This window comes from Bison bison, unplaced genomic scaffold (assembly GCF_000754665.1).
Source record: "Bison bison bison isolate TAMUID 2011002044 unplaced genomic scaffold, Bison_UMD1.0 scf7180017864485, whole genome shotgun sequence".
Lineage (NCBI taxonomy): Eukaryota > Metazoa > Chordata > Mammalia > Artiodactyla > Bovidae > Bison > Bison bison.
Window position 1 is genome coordinate 3,615,043 of NW_011495045.1, and position 17,693 is coordinate 3,632,735.

At 37.0% G+C, this 17,693-nt stretch overlaps 1 protein-coding gene across 3 annotated transcripts in view; it reads left to right on the forward strand.

The window, feature by feature from the left end:
* The window catches only part of ZC3H12C (zinc finger CCCH-type containing 12C), a 54,850-nt gene that overhangs the window by 14,238 nt on the left and 22,919 nt on the right, over positions 1–17,693 (forward strand). For all 3 annotated transcript variants that reach the window (XM_010862855.1, XM_010862854.1, XM_010862852.1), the window contains exon 2: positions 2,723–3,471. In XM_010862855.1, the coding sequence (XP_010861157.1) occupies positions 2,795–3,471 (677 nt within the window). In that variant the 5' untranslated portion in view covers positions 2,723–2,794. The remainder of the gene's footprint in view (positions 1–2,722; positions 3,472–17,693) is intronic.

Here is a 17,693-nt window from a genome sequence, read left to right on the forward strand (position 1 = left end):
TTAAAAATCGTGTTAGCTTACTTGGAAACATTTTAGTTTCATAGTACTTATATGAATTATCACAAGCTAAAGGTGTGGTATTCACTCAGTACAAATGAGTTTTATCTAGCTTAATATTATAAAAAGGAAACAACTGATAATACCATTTTATCCCTATCTAATCATTATAGTCCTATAATAAAATTACACAGAGCAGATTTACATAGTGTTACCAACACTTTTAGTATGAGACTGAAAGTGATAACAGAAAATATTTAAATACGTTTTTAGGCTGGTTAATTTTCAGTTTAAAAACTTTATAATATCTGGTTTTACTTCAACAAATGTGAAAATTCTTTAAACATAATATTTCATTCTAATGTTCCCCACTGGCTGTATTTTTCATAAAGTGTTCATTTTGTTTAAAACAGTCCAAAAGAAAAACATTACAGCTCAATATTAAAATAATATTTCCTAGTTCAATTCAGGGATTTGGTCGGTGAATCATTATCTTGACGAATTATCTCACAACAGCACTTATGCAAAATCCAAACTTTTTAGGGGAGATCAAAAATGTTGCCCATTAAATACACTTCCTGCAGTCAGAGCAGATTGTGAGGTTTACAGAACAATGATGTCGGAGCTTCCAGATTGGTTTGGCAGCTGCATTGTTCTCAGAGGGTAAACCAGACGCACTTAAGTCCCGGTCTCTTTTATAGGCTTTTGTTCATACCAAATTATTCTTTCACTGTGCTAGCATTCATGATGGCACGTTGAAAGAGTGCCGCTTAGCAACCAGCTCTGGTTGCCAGGCAGCCCAGCTTCCAATAGGTTTTCCTTGTTTAAGATACTTTTGGTGGAAGCTCTACCAAGGCCACAATACAGATTTTTTTTTTTAACTGTATCCCTTTATTAGAATGCTGTTGTGATTTGTTGCTTGCATTATGGTGTCAGTATATTACAGTAGTTAATAAATCACTGAGTATAAAAATTTGCTATCAAAATCCCTTCCTTTAATTCTAGTAATTGGGCTCATGCACATCCATATTAATAGAAAGAAATTGAAATGGATACAGCTTCATAATAGAGCAGATGTATATAGAGGTCTCCCGAGGAAAATTTCTTTTTTTATCATTTGTGCAATCAGAAGCAAAGAGAGGGTGATGTTTCTTTAAAAACTAATGAATGCCATATTAGAACAATGATATTAAAGTTATCTGTCTTCTCAAGGGATAAAACCTGAAGAAACTCCTGTGGAAATGTGTAGGAGTTCTACACTGGAGGGATTTTAAGTGTACTGTTATCAAGCTAAAGATTCCATGGTCTCTTCTCTAGTATTTACCGTAGTTAATATAATTTATTTCATTATGTAGAAATATTTCACTCTGTAATAATTTAATCAAATGCATTCAAATGTGCAGCTTCTTAGAAAATCACTTAGCATTTTCTTTTAGCATTTATATAATATCTTCTTTCTACTGTAAATAAGATGTTGAGGAACTGTAGAATAAGATGTTTTTCCAATTTCCTTTTTTAGATTATTTAGGTGTTTTATGACAGTCTCAAATTCAGCTGCCACTGGCTTACTAATGTTAATCATGGATAGAACACTGAAATTGCCTTAATAAGTAAACTACTGATGTGCATATTGTCCCTCCAGTGAAGCACAAGAGAAAATAATTTTATTTTGCTAACCTGTTCCTGGTAGAGAAATAATGATGAATCTCAATAGACTCTAAAGAAACTAGTAAAATGACAAAAGTGTTTTAAACGTAAAAGCATTCCTGCATGCGGAAAGTAGAAGAAAAGATGACTTTAGCCAAATGCAGATGCAGTTAAGTAATTATCTAATGTGATACACAAGTATTTTCTGCCATAAAATTCAAGAAATTAGAATAACATTTATTCACTTATTCAATGTACTTAATTATCTGCCGCTAATGAAATATATTCCTATACTTTCTATAATTGTGCTAGAATAAGAGCTTTTCCCTCTGGAATGAAAGAGACCACTCTTTGGCACTTAATAAGGGTAGCACAGTGTTGAGAGTTGTATTCTGTTACTATGTTCAGGATTCACAAAATAAAGATTATTAGGGCAAAAATATTCACTTCTTAAGTGGAATATAATTCACTTTGTAATTATTTCATTCCTTGTTGGCTCTTGTAGAATCTGTGGTCTTTTATTACCATACCTAAATTATTTTTGAAAGTCTTTAGATTAATCCAAATTAACAGCTTTTAAATTATAGTAAGTTAATGTTTTCCTTTTCACATGGCTTTCTCTTTAAAAGAATTTTTGCAAATTTTTGTGAATTCTTTTAGAGAAAATGCATATAACCTGTCATAGCACATCTAAAATATGCTTTTTTTTATTATAATATTCTGTGTGTCACTGTAGAAACAGGCCTTTCTAACTCTGGGAAAATCTCTTCTATCTAGATTGAGAAGCAGCATGATACTGTGGAGAAAGCAAGGGTTTGGAAACCAGACAAAACTGGGTAAAAAAAAATCAGTTCCTCCACTTATTTACTTTGCTGCCTTGGAGGGAATACTTAGCCTTTCTAATTCCTAACTTCATTGTCTGAAAAAGACACGATACTATCTTGGAAGTGTGTTACGAGTAATGAGAGGACGTAGACAAAACAAAGTTGATATTCAGTAGTTTGATAACTCCCAACTTTTTTGAACCAGAAATGAACCAGTAAATATGAAATTCTAAATATTCTACATTTTTCTCTAGGAATACGGGGTGCTTTGCATTCAAGAATACAGAAAAAACAGCAAAGTGGAGTCAAGTACACATAACAGCTTCATGGGCTTGAAGGATCATCTGGGGCATGACCCAGGCCACCTTTATGTGGAGAGCGCTGACCCACATTTAAGTACATCTGTACCTTGGTCAATGGTAGAAAAACCAACAATGGATAAAGTTAATTCTGGCAAGGAAGAAAAGGAGGTGTCTGAAGAGAATGCGAGCTCTGGTGACTCTGAAGAAAGCACAAATTCTGATAATGAGTCAGAACAATTGAGTAGCATTTCAGTAGAGCCATGCTTATTAACCAAGACTCACAGACAGCTATGTAGGTCTCCATGTTTAGAGCCTCACATACTCAAATGCAGTGAAATATTTCAAGACTTTAAACCTGAAGAGTCCCAGCCATCCAAGGAAATGAAAAAACCCCCTGATGTGGTGCGAGAATACCAAACAAAACTGGAGTTTGCACTGAAGTTAGGTTATTCTGAAGAACAGGTTCAACTTGTGCTAAACAAACTTGGTACTGATGCTTTAATCAACGATATTCTGGGAGAGCTTGTCAAACTTGGAAATAAAAGTGAGGCTGAACAAACAGTTAGTACACTTAACATTATAATGCGGGAAACGTCTTCCCTGGAATCTCAGCGTTCTGAATCTCCAATGCAAGAGATTATAACAGATGATGGGGAAAATCTGAGACCAATAGTTATCGATGGCAGCAACGTGGCAATGAGGTAAGTGGGGAAATCTTCATTCATTATTACTAAACAATCTTTAAAACATATTTCTAATTTTGTGACCATTTCTCTTAATGTCAAAGCTGTTCTTCATCCCAGCATTAGCTTCCATATTTCTAATTGTGTCTTTCTTAGTTCTCGCTCTTACTTCCAGAGTGGTCAGCCATTCTCACCTCATTTGTCCCTAAATAAAAGACTTCCTTTTCCCCAGAAATGTTTCCCCCCACTCATCTGGCTAACTTTACTATGGTATAAAAATTAGCACATATCCCAGTATAAAGTTAAATATTAGTTTTAATTGAAGAATTTGAGTATGATCATATTGAACAGTTTTGGAGTCTAGAGGGATAGATGGCCTATTTCTCTACAAAGTCAAATAACCAAAATCCCAGTTCTTTGAGAAGATTTTTTTTTTTTAATTTGGGAACAAAGCCATAATTTCAGGTGTTTGTTTTTTTGTTGTTGTTGTTGTTCCACTTAAGAAACATAATTCAAAAATAATTTTTTAGGATTTTGATGGCTTAAAATGTAAAGTGAGTCTAAATTCAATTTGTATATAGTTAACTGTCCACAATGTTCAGAATACTATGGGGATATAAAAAGGTATCGGTTCTTCTTTCAGAAAGCTTAACATTTCATATATCGTTTCTCAAAGTGATCTGAGAATAACTACCAAAGAATCACTGGGGAAACTTGTGCTAACTTGTGTGCATTCTAGAGCAGTGCTTGTTCAATGGCACAATAAAAAACAAGTAAAATTAATATGAAAAACATTTTAGCTAGGCTAATAGAGACAAAATATTATTATTTCAATATATGTCCAATAAAAAAATTGTTAGAGATATTTTGGCATTATTTCTTTCATATTAAGTGTTAAAATTGGGTATCTTACACTTATAGCACATCTCAGTTCAGACTGACCATACTACAGATGCTTAATTTGTAGCCTGTGTCTACATATTAGACAGTGTAGTTCTAGAAACTGCCAAGTCCACACATAGACCTACCAAGTCTAGATCAAGGTATAGCCCAGCCATCTCCTTTTCTAACAAATACCCCCACTGATAATGGTGCCTCCTAAAATTTGAGAACCACTGTTTTATAGGAGTTAGCAAGCATTTCTGCATAGGGTATGAGAAGGATTAACTTGTAATCCTCAAAATAATACTGCTTCCACTTGATGGAAAGGGAAAGGGGATCTTTCATTTATAAGCAAACTTGCCCAAGGTAAAATGTAATTCACATCCAGGTGTCTGACTTCAGAGTCTATACATTTTTCACCATCTAATGAAAGGTGTAAAGCAAGTTAAAAATGTTCAAGTCAGATTTTCCAAAACCTCAAATACCAAGCTAGAGAATTTAAACTTGGCTCTGAGCCACAGGTAACTGACAATCTTTGAGGAGGGAAATGTCAAGAGTAGAGCTGTGCCTTAAACTGATAATCTGGCCATGATATTTATAGTGGATTATAGGAGGCACAGAGAAGGCAATGGCACCCCACTCCAGTACTCTTGCCTGGAAAATCCCACGGACGGAGGAGCCTGGTGGGCTGCAGTCCATGGGGTCGCTAAGGGTCGCACACGACTGAGCAACTTCACTTTCACTTTTCACTTTCCTGCATTGGAGAAGGCAGTGGCAACCCACTCCAGTGTTCTTGCCTGGAGAATCCCAGGGGCGGGGGAGCCTGGTGGGCTGCCGTCTATGGGGTCGCACAGAGTTGGACACGACTGAAGCAACTTAGCAGCAGCATAGGAGGCAGGCGATCAAGTTGGATGCAAACAACACTTTCTAATGGAGTAAACAGGGCCATAAGTATAAAGGTATGAAGTGTACATACAACTTTGAGAAGTCCTTCAGCAAAATAATCTCTCTGTTGTTTAATCTTTCCCACACTTGGCCATGAAATGATTTTTTTTCTTACAAATAATCCAGAACTATTGAACAAGTACCTTAGCAGAGTGATAATGTGTAAAGCCAAAACACCATGGAATCGCCAAATAAGTGAGTAATGAAGGAAGGCAGCCTAGAGAAACACCTGCCACCGTAGCCATATGCAGCTAAAAGCAGCAGAGGGGTTTTTAACAAAATACATTTTCCAGGGCTCAACTCTGACTCAGAAGTGTATGATAGAGCTCAAATAACTCTACAGTATTTTTAAAGTGCCCAGGTATTTCTGATGCATAGTCAGTGTTGAGAACCATTCATCATGAAAAGTATGGATAGCAATAGGTCGGGAGGTGGAAAAAACTAATGATCCAGGAAAAGAGTAGTTTAGAAAATACCAGTTTTAGTAGTGCTAGTAAAACCAGAGACACACAAATGCCATCAAAGAAGAGGCTTTAAGGAGAGAATATCCTGTGGGTAGAACTGAAAAAAGATCAAGGACATGACAGCCAGGAAGTCATTGTCTTCAAGAGCCATATAGTATTAAAGATAGAAAGCTGGTTACAGTATGTCAAGAAATGAAGGAATAGAGCTACACTGTTATTCTAGAAAGTTGACAGAGGAAGGGAAGGAAGAGGAGGAGCTGGGAAAGGACTTTTTAGTTTTACATAAAATGAAACTATATCAGCTGAGGGGCTTCGGAGAAAGTCTTCACAACAGCAATAATATGAGTGTTCAATTTTTGAAGCAGAGTTCTCTGAAGGAGGAGACAAAAAAGACGAAAGTGGAGAATTTGGCATTGGAGGTAAAGGCACTTTGGGGTTGTCAGAAGAACAACCTAGAGGGGAGAAACCGCATCAAAGTCCATAGAAGTGAATTCTTTTAAGTGGATGTCCTTTAGATAAATGATGTCACAGTTGAATCAACTCACATGATTGAAATCTAGTTCCCAGTGGCAATTGAAAAGTACTTTAATAACTAAAAATCTACATAAAACTCTAAACTTTTTGTATCCCAGATGATGAGATACAAAAATAAATGGCATAATGGAGGCATTTCAAACAGTCTGTTATATATAATTATCGAAAAGATACTTGTGCTGCTGCTGCTGCTAAGTTGCTTCAGTCGTGTCCGACTCCATGCGACCCCATAAATGGCAGCCCACCAGCCTCCCCTGTCCCTGGGATTCTCCAGGCAAGAACACTGGAGTGGGTTGCCATTTCCTTCTCCAATGCATGAAAGGGAAAAGTGAAAATGAAGTCGCTCAGTCGTGTCCGACTCTTAGTGACCCCATGGACTGCAGCCTACCAGGCTCCTCCATCCATGGGATTTTCCAGGCAAGAGTACTGGAGTGGGGTGCCATGGCCTTCAACATAATTATTGAAAACACACTTATACCCCCACACTATTTGGGCCCCATTCTGTTCCTTTTACTATGAAGATGGAACAATGCAGATTTGGTTCTCACCTCCATCATATATTTTATTCCATCATGTAAACTGAGATGCTTCAGGCATTTCAGGAGAGAACGTGAGAGCACATTTGTATTATAGCAGGATTATACTGTAAGTCACAGTGAAATGTAATACCACGCCACAACTTGGAAAGTGCCAGAACTTACGGAAATTTACAGTAAACTTCTACATTCTGCCACTTATGAGATCTACATAAAGTAAAAAAGTCATTTAGAAATGCATATCTACTTCAGATTCAAAATCTTAATTTTAACAAAAATGCAGAGAGATTTTACCCATTTTCTGTTGTATAAAATATAACAAACATGCTTTTACTTTTTAACCTAACATCCTACTCATGGTACTTTACCAAACCTGTTGTATAATAAATTTATATACATAATAAATTATAATAGGTAAATGTGAGAGTAAATTAAGAATAGAATATTTTATTTCCTTTCTGATTTCTCAAGCAGATATATTCCATACGTAAGATGAATATATTTTAATTTCATTTAAATGCTAGTAATAGTACTGATATAAATGACTCTTTAGATGTAAATTAAAAGTAGGAAAGAAAGGCACTTTATTAAAATTACCAAAATGGGCTTTTAAAAAAGTTAGTTCTCTACACACTATGTTTGTGATTCTGAGTAACTTGTTTAAACTGTCCAACCTCAGTTTTCAGGATTCTAAAAAGGGGGGAACTCTTATCTTGCAGGCTTGTTACTAGAATTAAAGATGATCAGTACCAAGGGCCTGGCATGTAATAGGTGCTCAGTAAATTACAATTATTATTACATTATAAAGCTAGATTCTACATTTTAATCCAGAATATAGTAACTAATGTAATGAAAACTTAGTTGTTTCAGTTTTTTTATTCAACATTTCAGTTCAGTTCAGTCGCTCAGTCGTGTCTGACTCTTTGCGACCCCATGGACTGCAGCACGCCAGGCCTCCCTGTCCATCACCAACTCCCGGAGCTTGCTCAAACTCAGGTCCATCAAGTCTCAGTGACTCCATCCAACCATCTCATCTTCTGTCGTCCCCTTCTCCTCCCTCCTTCAATCTTTCCCAGCATCAGCATCTTTTCTAATGAGTCAGTTCTTCACATCAGATGGCCAAAGTATCGGAGCTTCAGCTTCAGCATCAGTCCTTCCAGTGAATATTCAGGATTGATTTCCTTTAGGGTTGACTAATTGAATCTCCTTCCAGTCCAAGGGACTCTCAAGACTCTTCTCCAACACCATAGAATTATGTTGAATTATAGTTAATTCAGCATTTAACCCATAGGAATTTAGCAGTTCATTTTGTTCTTATGAACCTATAGGTGTATTTTAATTCTTCATATTTATATCATCAATTGTTTTCAATGATTTCTATTTGTTTCATAAAGGAGACTTGGGCTCTTAGATCTGGGTGAACCCAAAATTGCCCAAGGATAAGCCCTATAACTGTAATATACAGCATAGTTCCCAAAATGGCAGGGATCCTGTGTTGCTTTGCAGGAAGCATACTTCTTTCAGCTTATTAATATCCCCTTACAAATGTGCCACACTGATAGAAGTTATGGGTAAGTTTCTTAAATAACCAATTCACCCAAAATTGACAAATATTCAAAAATAGAGTAAACTAATAAATTTAGCAAAAGCCCTAAATTTTTGTACCAAAGTTCTTGGTTGCTGAAATATAAAATAGAATGAAATTAATATTTAGTGAAGCTGGACTAACTAGCAATTACTGACAAAAAGGTGCAGTTAATTCTTCAAAAAGCTAAAAAAAAAAAAACAAAAACTTCTCAATAATTTTGCAAATTGGTCATTCAGCAAATAGGCCTCTTTCCATAGTAGGGCAGATACTTTGATAAGTATACCATGAAGTGTATCAGTTCAGTTCAGTTGCTCAGTCGTGGCCAACTCTTTGCGACCCCATGGGCTGCAGCACGCCAGGCCTCCCTGTCCATCATCAACTCCTGGAGTTTACTCAAACTCAGGTCCATCGAGTCGGTGGTGCCGTCCAACCTCTCATCCGCTGTCGTCCCCTTCTCCTCCTGCCTTCAATCTTTCCCAGCATAAGGGTCTTTTCCAATGAATGAAGTGTATACTCCACATTTAGACACGGAAATAAAGCATAAGCAATATTTATCATATTTCTAAAGTGAAATTCTAAATGATACTGTGATTTTTATTTCCTCCACATAGCTTTACCATTCTTCAAATTCTGATTCTGTTAAAGCTGCAGTAGTTCAGCAGTGGGGTATGGAATTATTCTCTATCCACATGTATCCGATAGTTTAGTTTTTCCTTAAATGAGTCCAGTGTTTTCATTTGCCTGTGGTTTTAGGTTCAGATGACATTTCCTGCCGTTAACAAAGTACCATGTTGTGAGCCGTCAGGGAAGGGAGTGTAAGTTGGATGTCAGTGCTCTTGATTTCTTCAGTAGGCTTTCATGACCTAGTCACTAGACTTCATTAAAATTGTTTCTCTACATTCTCCTTTACCTTCTACCAAATATATGAAATAAAAGTGGTGAACAAGAAAAAAACCCAGAGCCTTATTACTTCCTCTATGCCATGTGCAGCACAGATTCTCCTGTTTCATGGAATAGAAGCTAGGCGCAGCAGCCTTCTCTATTTGATATGAACAAACTGTTGACACTCCTCCTTACCACTACTCCCTATCATTGCAATTCCTCTCTCTTGGTCAGTAAATCCAGCCTTTTGGTTTTAGAGCGAATCTCCTAACTGGTGGGTAGGCCTTATTGCTGGATGTTTGTGTAGAATATTAGGAAGATATTTTCTTTGCTAAAAATCTTAGGTGGGCCATTTTTGACCAATAGGATCCCTTCCTGTATTGCCTTATGTTTATATTTACCTTTAAGAAAGTCGACTCTATAGAGAAATTAAGAGAAGGATTTGAGCACTAAGACTGCAGACAAAGACACCTATTTATATTTGAAAATATATGCAGAAGTTAAATTGTGGACAACTTCTGGCAAAAGAACTAAGAATATTGCTTTTGTATACCAATCTAATGGCAGAGAATACAGATATAAAACAACCATCTGCTTGATCCCTACCCATCAAAAAGACTTGTCTTAGAAACCAGCTGGTGTGGCATATATCTGAACCTTACCTGGGGTGAAGAAAAACACTCCAGGTGAGTCATTGAAGTCATTTTCTTAAAGTCTAGACAGATACAGAGTCAGAATATGAACAGAAAAATGTCCAAGTTGTATTAACTTTTCTTTATATCAAGAATAGTGGACTAAGCCTACATATTTATAAAATACAAGCAGAATTTAGCAGTGTTTATAAATAGGATTTATTTATATAGATTAATCTTTCTAAAGGCACAAAAGCTTTTATGTATCTAATCTGATTTGTGAAAGTTAAATGGACTTGAGAACTCTTTTCAGTGTGAATTTGAATATTGAAGTCTGTCTTGTCTAGGCTCCATAATTTGCCTTCAGCTGTTGGGTGGGTTTGCCATCCTGTTGCCTGTTTACCATTTTAGTATACAGGGCTATACTAAATCCTCCTAGACACCTAATCCAAGTTTTTGGCTTAGATTACAGATATGAGACTACAACTTGCCAGGGTTCAATCAAAGTTGATTTTGGTTCTGAACAAAATGTCTCAAAATTATGTGCAGTGGACCTGCATAGTCCAGTATGGTGACTACTGGCTACATGTTGAGCTATTGAAATGTGCCTAATCCAAATTGAGATAGTCTGTAAATGCAAAATACATACCAGATTTTGAAAACCTAGTACAAAAATATGTGAAATATATCAACAATTTTCATGCTGAATATGTATAAAAATGATAATTTGTGATACATTGATTTAAATGAAATATATTACTAAAATTAATTTCACCTACTTTTTACTTTTTAAAAGGTAATTTTAAATTATATTTGTGGTTCACATCATACTTCTATTGGACAGCTTCTCAGTGAAATATTTTTTAAGTCCCAACTTAGTAAGGGCTTAATCAATTAAAGGACAGCTTAATTTCCCTCTAGATGACTGTCAGCATCATAGCTTCTACTTAAGGTTAGTTGGCAGTGTCCCATTTCTTATTGTTTTAAAGAAAATCCTAGATACTACAAAAAGAATCAGAGAATCAGAACTAGTTTTTTCTGTTGTTTGATTATATCAGGGTGGAATCTGACAAAGACAGATACTAGTTCTATTCCACCGCATCTCTTTATAACCCTAAATGTGTCTTCTACATGTCATCAGTCATGAATTTTAATACGTGGTCAGTAAATGGTCAGTAAACTTTCCTGTTATCTCATATGTGCCTATTTAAACCTTAACCTATGAAATAGCAATGTTAATAATCCCATTACATGTGAATAAAGTTATTGATAATTATAAATCACCTAACTAGTGATTATAAGAAATGGGAAAAGTCACCCAGTTATAATAGGAAAAAGTGATTCAGGTTTTACATTTCTGCATCTACTTAACAGACACGTTCTCTTCAGCATCTTTAAGCTAATTGACCCACTTGGATCTAGATTAGCTAGATGTGCTTCCTATTGTTAATTCTGGCTTCAAATTGTGGGCCTTATAAAGTGAGGAAATCTTTCTACTTCCCTTTTTCCTAATCCTTTCCGATTCTCAAAACTTTGGCCACACTGCTCCGTGTCTGTATCAACAGGAAGGTAAGAGTAAACTATTTCATGTTAAGACTTCCATTGTAATTTTGGGGTTGAAATTTTCATTGTCCTAAATCAGTGATTTTTCAGACTTTTATTTTCCTTTAAAGCAGTACAATCCTGCAAATCTTAAAAGGAAGCCCACTGTTTAAAACAAACAAAGGTAGAAACGGAAATTAAAAATTCCCTTCATTGCCCCCTACAAAGGCCTCTGAGCCACACTGGGATTTCTATTTAGGACACAACTTGGTAAACTTGATCAAGTTACCTGCAACAAGGGAGCATTTTCTGGGTGTATTGCCTCCTGACCAGTAGGTTTCGGTTCAAAGTGATCTTGATGTAGTGGGAGAGAGATCAGAGAATAAAAGCTGAGTAGCTGTAAGAGTGACAAAATCAGCATAAATTGCTCCTTATGAGCCTTGAGTATAAAAAGTTCTAGATGCCCAAGGGTCAGCATATGCAATTATAGATATTTAAATACAATATGAAATTTAATTAGACTACAGTGATAGGAAGGAAAATATTCTCTTATTTGCATATTGAAGATGATATCCAGCTGCACACCTTTCTCCCTATTTAAGGGAAATGGGATAAATGTTGGAGAATTTCTTAACAATCATTTAACAATGATAATGCATTAGTTTTTGAAAGCGTTGCTTAAAATTAAAATCTATTTTCACGTATTCAACATGATTTATGTGCAATGAGGCCAAAAACTGAAAAATTAAAGTCATCAAATATTTGAAGAGCACCTAGGTATGTTAATAATTTAGTATTCAATAAATATTTTTATTATTACTATTATATTAATATAATTAAGCTAACTATATCTAAACTTGAAGGACTTAGGACTTTCAGTACTAAAGATTCAAATATGGTTTTCTAGTTTAAAAGGATACATTTTACTCATATTTTTCATTCTAAGTACTTCACTGACAAACTTGTATCCTTATCATTATATGTAGCTGATTCCCTGGTGGCTCAGATGGTAAAGCATCTGCCCGCGATGTGGGAGACCTGGGTTTGATCCCTGGGTTGGGAAGATCCCCTGGAGAAGGAAATGGCAACCCACTCCAGTACGCTTGCCTAGAAAATTCCATGGATGGAGGAGCCTGGTGGGCTACAGTCTCTGGGGTCACAAAGAGTCAGATACGACTGAGCAACTTCACTCACTCACTCATAATGACCCAATAAAGTCACAAAAGTTTTATGATCATATTTGAATATTCCAGTGGAGAGTGTAGCAAACTTATAGGTCAAGGTTTTGATTTAAATAAAAAATGATATATAGAAGCTTATAAAAAACTGATGGATTATCTTTTAGGTTTTTTTTTTTTTATTTTTTTTTTTAGTCCCCTGATTAGCTTGATCTCATTTTTGTTTATTTCCCTTGTGGCTCAGCTGGTAAAGAATCCGCCTGCAAAGCAGGAGACCTGGGTTTGATCCCTGGGTTGGGAAGATCCCCTGGAGAAGGGAAAGGCTACCTACTCCAGTATTCTGGCCTGGAGAATTCCATGGACTGTGTAGTCCATGGGGTCACAGAGAGTCGGATACGACTAAGCGACTTTCACTTAGTGATCTCCACATATCAAACACATTGATCTAAAAAAAAAAATCACAATTTACTTTCAGCAGTGAGATTAAAGCTATTACAAATTTACTGGTTTCATTTTCATTCCAAAGTAGGCTTTTTTACCATTTTCTAAAAATTAGGACCAAAAGGATATGAGGAAGTAAGGAGCTAGTATTTGTTGAAACCTTCTGTGTGCAGGCACTCTGTTTCCTGCTCTGTGGCTGTCACCGTGTTCAGTTCTCACTATCCTGTAATGTAGGTGGGATTACCTCCATTTTAAACATGAGAAAAGTGAGGTTCAGAATAAGTAACTTGCCAAGGTCACACAGACATGTACTAAAGAAAATACTTAAATTCATGTCTAATTCCATACGTTGTTATTTTCACTGTGTTGACCTATTCATGGAAAGCCATCTATTTAATAGTAATGCTAGTTAGTCATAGTATTAGTAATACTAATACTATCATGGTAATTAGTAGTCCTAATTTACTATTGCTTTCCTAGTGGCTCAGATGGTAAAGAATCTGCTTGCAATGCAGGGGACCCAGTTTCAATCCCTGGGTCAGGAAGATCCCCTAGAGGAGGAAATGGCAACCCACTCCAGTATTCTTGTATGGAAAATCCCATGGACAGAGGAGCCTGGTGTGCTACAGTCCATGGGATCGCAAAGTCAGACACGACTGACCAACACTTTCTTTTCTAATACTTTGAATTTACTATTAGCAGTAGTACTAAACATGCCCTTCTAGGTATGATTTTTACAATTAGATTTTAGATGAGTTAAGGAAAACCTTTTAAGAATGGCTTTCCCGTGTACACCCATGGCGGATGCATGTTGATGTATGGCAAAACCAATACAATATTGTAAAGTAAAATAAATAAGTAAATAGCTGAGCAAAAAATAAAATAAGTAGTATTGGATTATAATCCAAAATGTAAAAAAAAAAAAAGAATGGCTTTCCTTTGATCATATACAAGTATATAAGGGATACACTTATTACATAAATTTTAGAAAATAAGAAAATAAAAACCACCTATGATTTCCAAGGTTCTTTACAAGCATTATAAGTAACAAGTTATGTGTATGTGCTTAGATGCTGAGTCATGTCTGACTCTTTGCAACCCTATGGACTGTAGCCAGCCAGGCTCCTCTGTCCATGGGATTCTCCTAGCAAGGATACTGGAGTGGGTTGCCATTTCCTCCTCCAGGGTATCTTCACAACCCAGAGATGGAAACCATGTCTCTTACCATGTCCTGCATTGGCAGGCAGATTGTTTACCACTAGCACCACCTGGGAAGCTCATAAGTAATAAGTTAATTCAAAGCAAATACTCAAACTAAATCAAAATCAGATTTGAAGAAATAACAGATAATTGGATAAAAGGTTGCTTATTTTTCTTTTTAATGCCTTGAAGAGAATTATAAAGAAGCTGTCCCTTCTAATAGTTGCTTTCATTCCCTTATTAGGTTTCTCCGTGTTTCTCAGTTGCTCCTCATGTCTGCCATGGGAAGATAACAGTTATAATTCTAAAATTACCCTTCCTTATCCTGTGGTTAACCTAGTAATGATATGTGTATATATAACTTATCAGTGTAATACATGAAACTATGTTTCCTAAATACAGCAGACGGAATGGTTCACCCATTTTCCCTCTCTTCTAGGTCCTGTATTGAGGCAGGCTACATTAAAATGTGTGGTTCCCTGAATTTTTCTCTGCATCACAAAATATACCTTTGTAATCTATTAATCATCACAGGTGACTAATTTAATGCCACATAATAAGCAAGTGTACTTCAGTTCTCTAGTGGAAAGTATATATGATATTTTTATGATATAACAAATATCATATTAATTTGAGTGTTTATGAAATTGCCCTTCTGTTGAAGATAGAAAAGTAGAACTGATGGGCTTTTCAAATTTGTTACAGTACTATATGTGAATAAATTAAAGATAATCCCATTATATATGAGATAAAGTGAACCTACAAAATAATGAAAAGTTATGATAGTGGAAATCGTATAAAGAATATGTTTGTCAAGATGATTTTGTTCATTTCAGCTTCCCTTGGTTTCCAGTTTCTAGTTCACGAGTAGGTACATACATCTGAAACTCTGAGTGGGAGTCCCTGGATACACGCAATGAGGCTTCAATTAGCCAAGTGCCAGACCTTCCTGGCACTTTTCACAGCCTGGTCTACAAATTAATTTCATCTTATTGTCTGGAATGAGCTCTACAATGAATTACAGAAATCTGCTGGGGAAGCTGCAATGACTAATAAATGAGCAGTTCATTTTCCATGTGGAATATTAGTTGCCCATGTCCTAGAAAACCTCTCATTCAAAATTTGGGCCCATAGCCTGGCACACCCCTAGCACATATTTACTCTCAGTATCATTAAGCACATACTCACCATCTCCTAGGAGTTTCAAAAGTCTTCTACTTGGAGTACAGAATATGATAGCCTTTTGTTTATCCAGGAGATATCTTCCCAACAGATGAACAGCATTTAGAGACAAGAGAGGCATGTTCCTCCAACAGAAGACCTATTTGCTCAGGAACCTTAGGGAAAAAGAAGGGGTAGAAGGTTGTCTGGGATACCCACAACTTGGATGTTTTTCTCTGTACAGGTGGGATGAGAGGGGTCAGTAGAAATTGCAGAATATGTGCATAGTTCCAGTTCTGTAAGAAAGGATAGGAAAAGTCTAAGGCAGGAAAAAGAAACATATATAATGTGTTTCCATGAGGCTCCTCTATTAGGTCGGTTTTGCTCATTAATAGTTGGCACCACTTGCCAATTGTCTCCTGTCTGCTTTCAGCAGAGCAGTCCCCACTGGAGATGGGAAAGCTTCAGAGTGAGGCAGCATTCCTTATGTCTCCCTCAGTTTCTGGCAGCGTTCCTTTTCCTGATGTCCGGCCTTCCTGCGATGGTAACATATTGACTTTTCATTGTCAAGTCTACCTTATTTGTTGGTAGGCCCAGAAACCTGTTTGCTCCCTTTGTGCATAACTCTCACTAGGCAGGTAGCACTGCATTCTTGAGTTTCTTTTTGTCTTCACCTTTCTCCACTCCCCCTCCCCCCCGCAACTAGATAACTGTTGCCAGTACCTGAGTAACTGTCCCTGATGTACAGATGTACATCCCCTGATGTACAGATACCTTTTCTCTTATTTGTGCTTGAATTCCAGCAACAAAGCTACCATGGAAGTGGAGAGGATTAGTGTCTATTCTGATTCACCCCTGAATCCATCCCCTTTAATTTAGAAAATGCCTCCGTGAACCACTGATGGAATCACTGGGACTCACATAGCAGCAGCTCTGCAGCTTCTCCCACATCCCCTTTTGCAGAAAGACTTAAAAGTCTGCCATCAGCAGTGGGTGTCCGAGGCTTGAGGATCCTCCTGAGTCACTGGAGAAGAGACCCGCGGCCATGGCACTCCATTCGCCAGTCATGCCTGTTCCATCAGTCAGGTGTCCATCCTCACACACGTGGCTGTAAACTGAAACCACACCGCAGAAAACCTTGGCACATTATTGCAGATCTTTCTAGGGCTCTGGAAGATAACTCTTAAGGTAGACATCAGCTAGAGAAAAGGGTTGTGGTGTCCTCACCACATCTGATCCACCCAGCAGTACTAAATTCTAAAAAGCATTAGAGTCCCTGGAGCTCCAAAGGGAGAAGGCTGATTCTCTCCACATTTGATGAAAACCAAGTGGGCTCATATGGCCCTGTAGTTTCAGGCTCATGCTGCTGTTTTGCAGCCTGACTCCTTTTGTTTCCCCTTCCTTCCAAGTTATTAGGGCAACTATTTGCCAACCTGATGCCTTAATTCGCCAACCTGATGCCTTAATTCTAGGATAGTTTCTTATCCACATTCTCAGACTCCTTGTTACTTTCTCTTGATCATTTCTGCCTCCCTAGCTATGTTTTGCATGTTGAATGTAGGGGGAGTCTTGGAGGTGAAATCCATACCAGAACATTCAAGTAAGTTATCCCCAAATCCTAAAGCCCTTGGGAACCATCTGTCCAAGAAGCCATCATCTCCTCTTCCCAGGTCCCAGATGAGCAAAGAAGACTGAGGGTGGGAGCTTCTACTGAGGTGGAAGGGAGCAACCGCAGAGAAGGGTTGAGAACCTGGAGAAAGACAAAGGTGCTTTCCATTTCTTAATCTCTTCTTTCCGTTTTTAAATTCATTCTTACTGGCTGTCCAGTTCATTCTTTCATTTATTTCCTGAGATCCAGAGATGCTAATAATCCTTTTAAGTAGGGTTTTTCTAAAATTTGGTATAAATATACCAATTTGTCTGCTTCAAATGAGCCTTCCTCTGGCCACTGCAAAGCAAGATTTTTCTAAACATGCCTATTCCAAACATGACAGAGTAAAATAAGCCCTTTCAGAAAGAGATCCACTGGCCGGCTCCTTATATTTTTCTGCATTAAAGGCCAGGTTTAATCACACACAACCTTCAAGGTGTATTATCCATTTTGCTCAACAGGAACTTAGAATTAGCAGTGACTTTGGTATTTTCCCTGGGAAACCAATCCCACTGAGCAAAAGTAGTCGAAAGGATACTTTATAGCAAACATCCAGGGTCTTTTCCTAATCAAAAGTGGCCATAAATCTTCTGAGTCACCAACA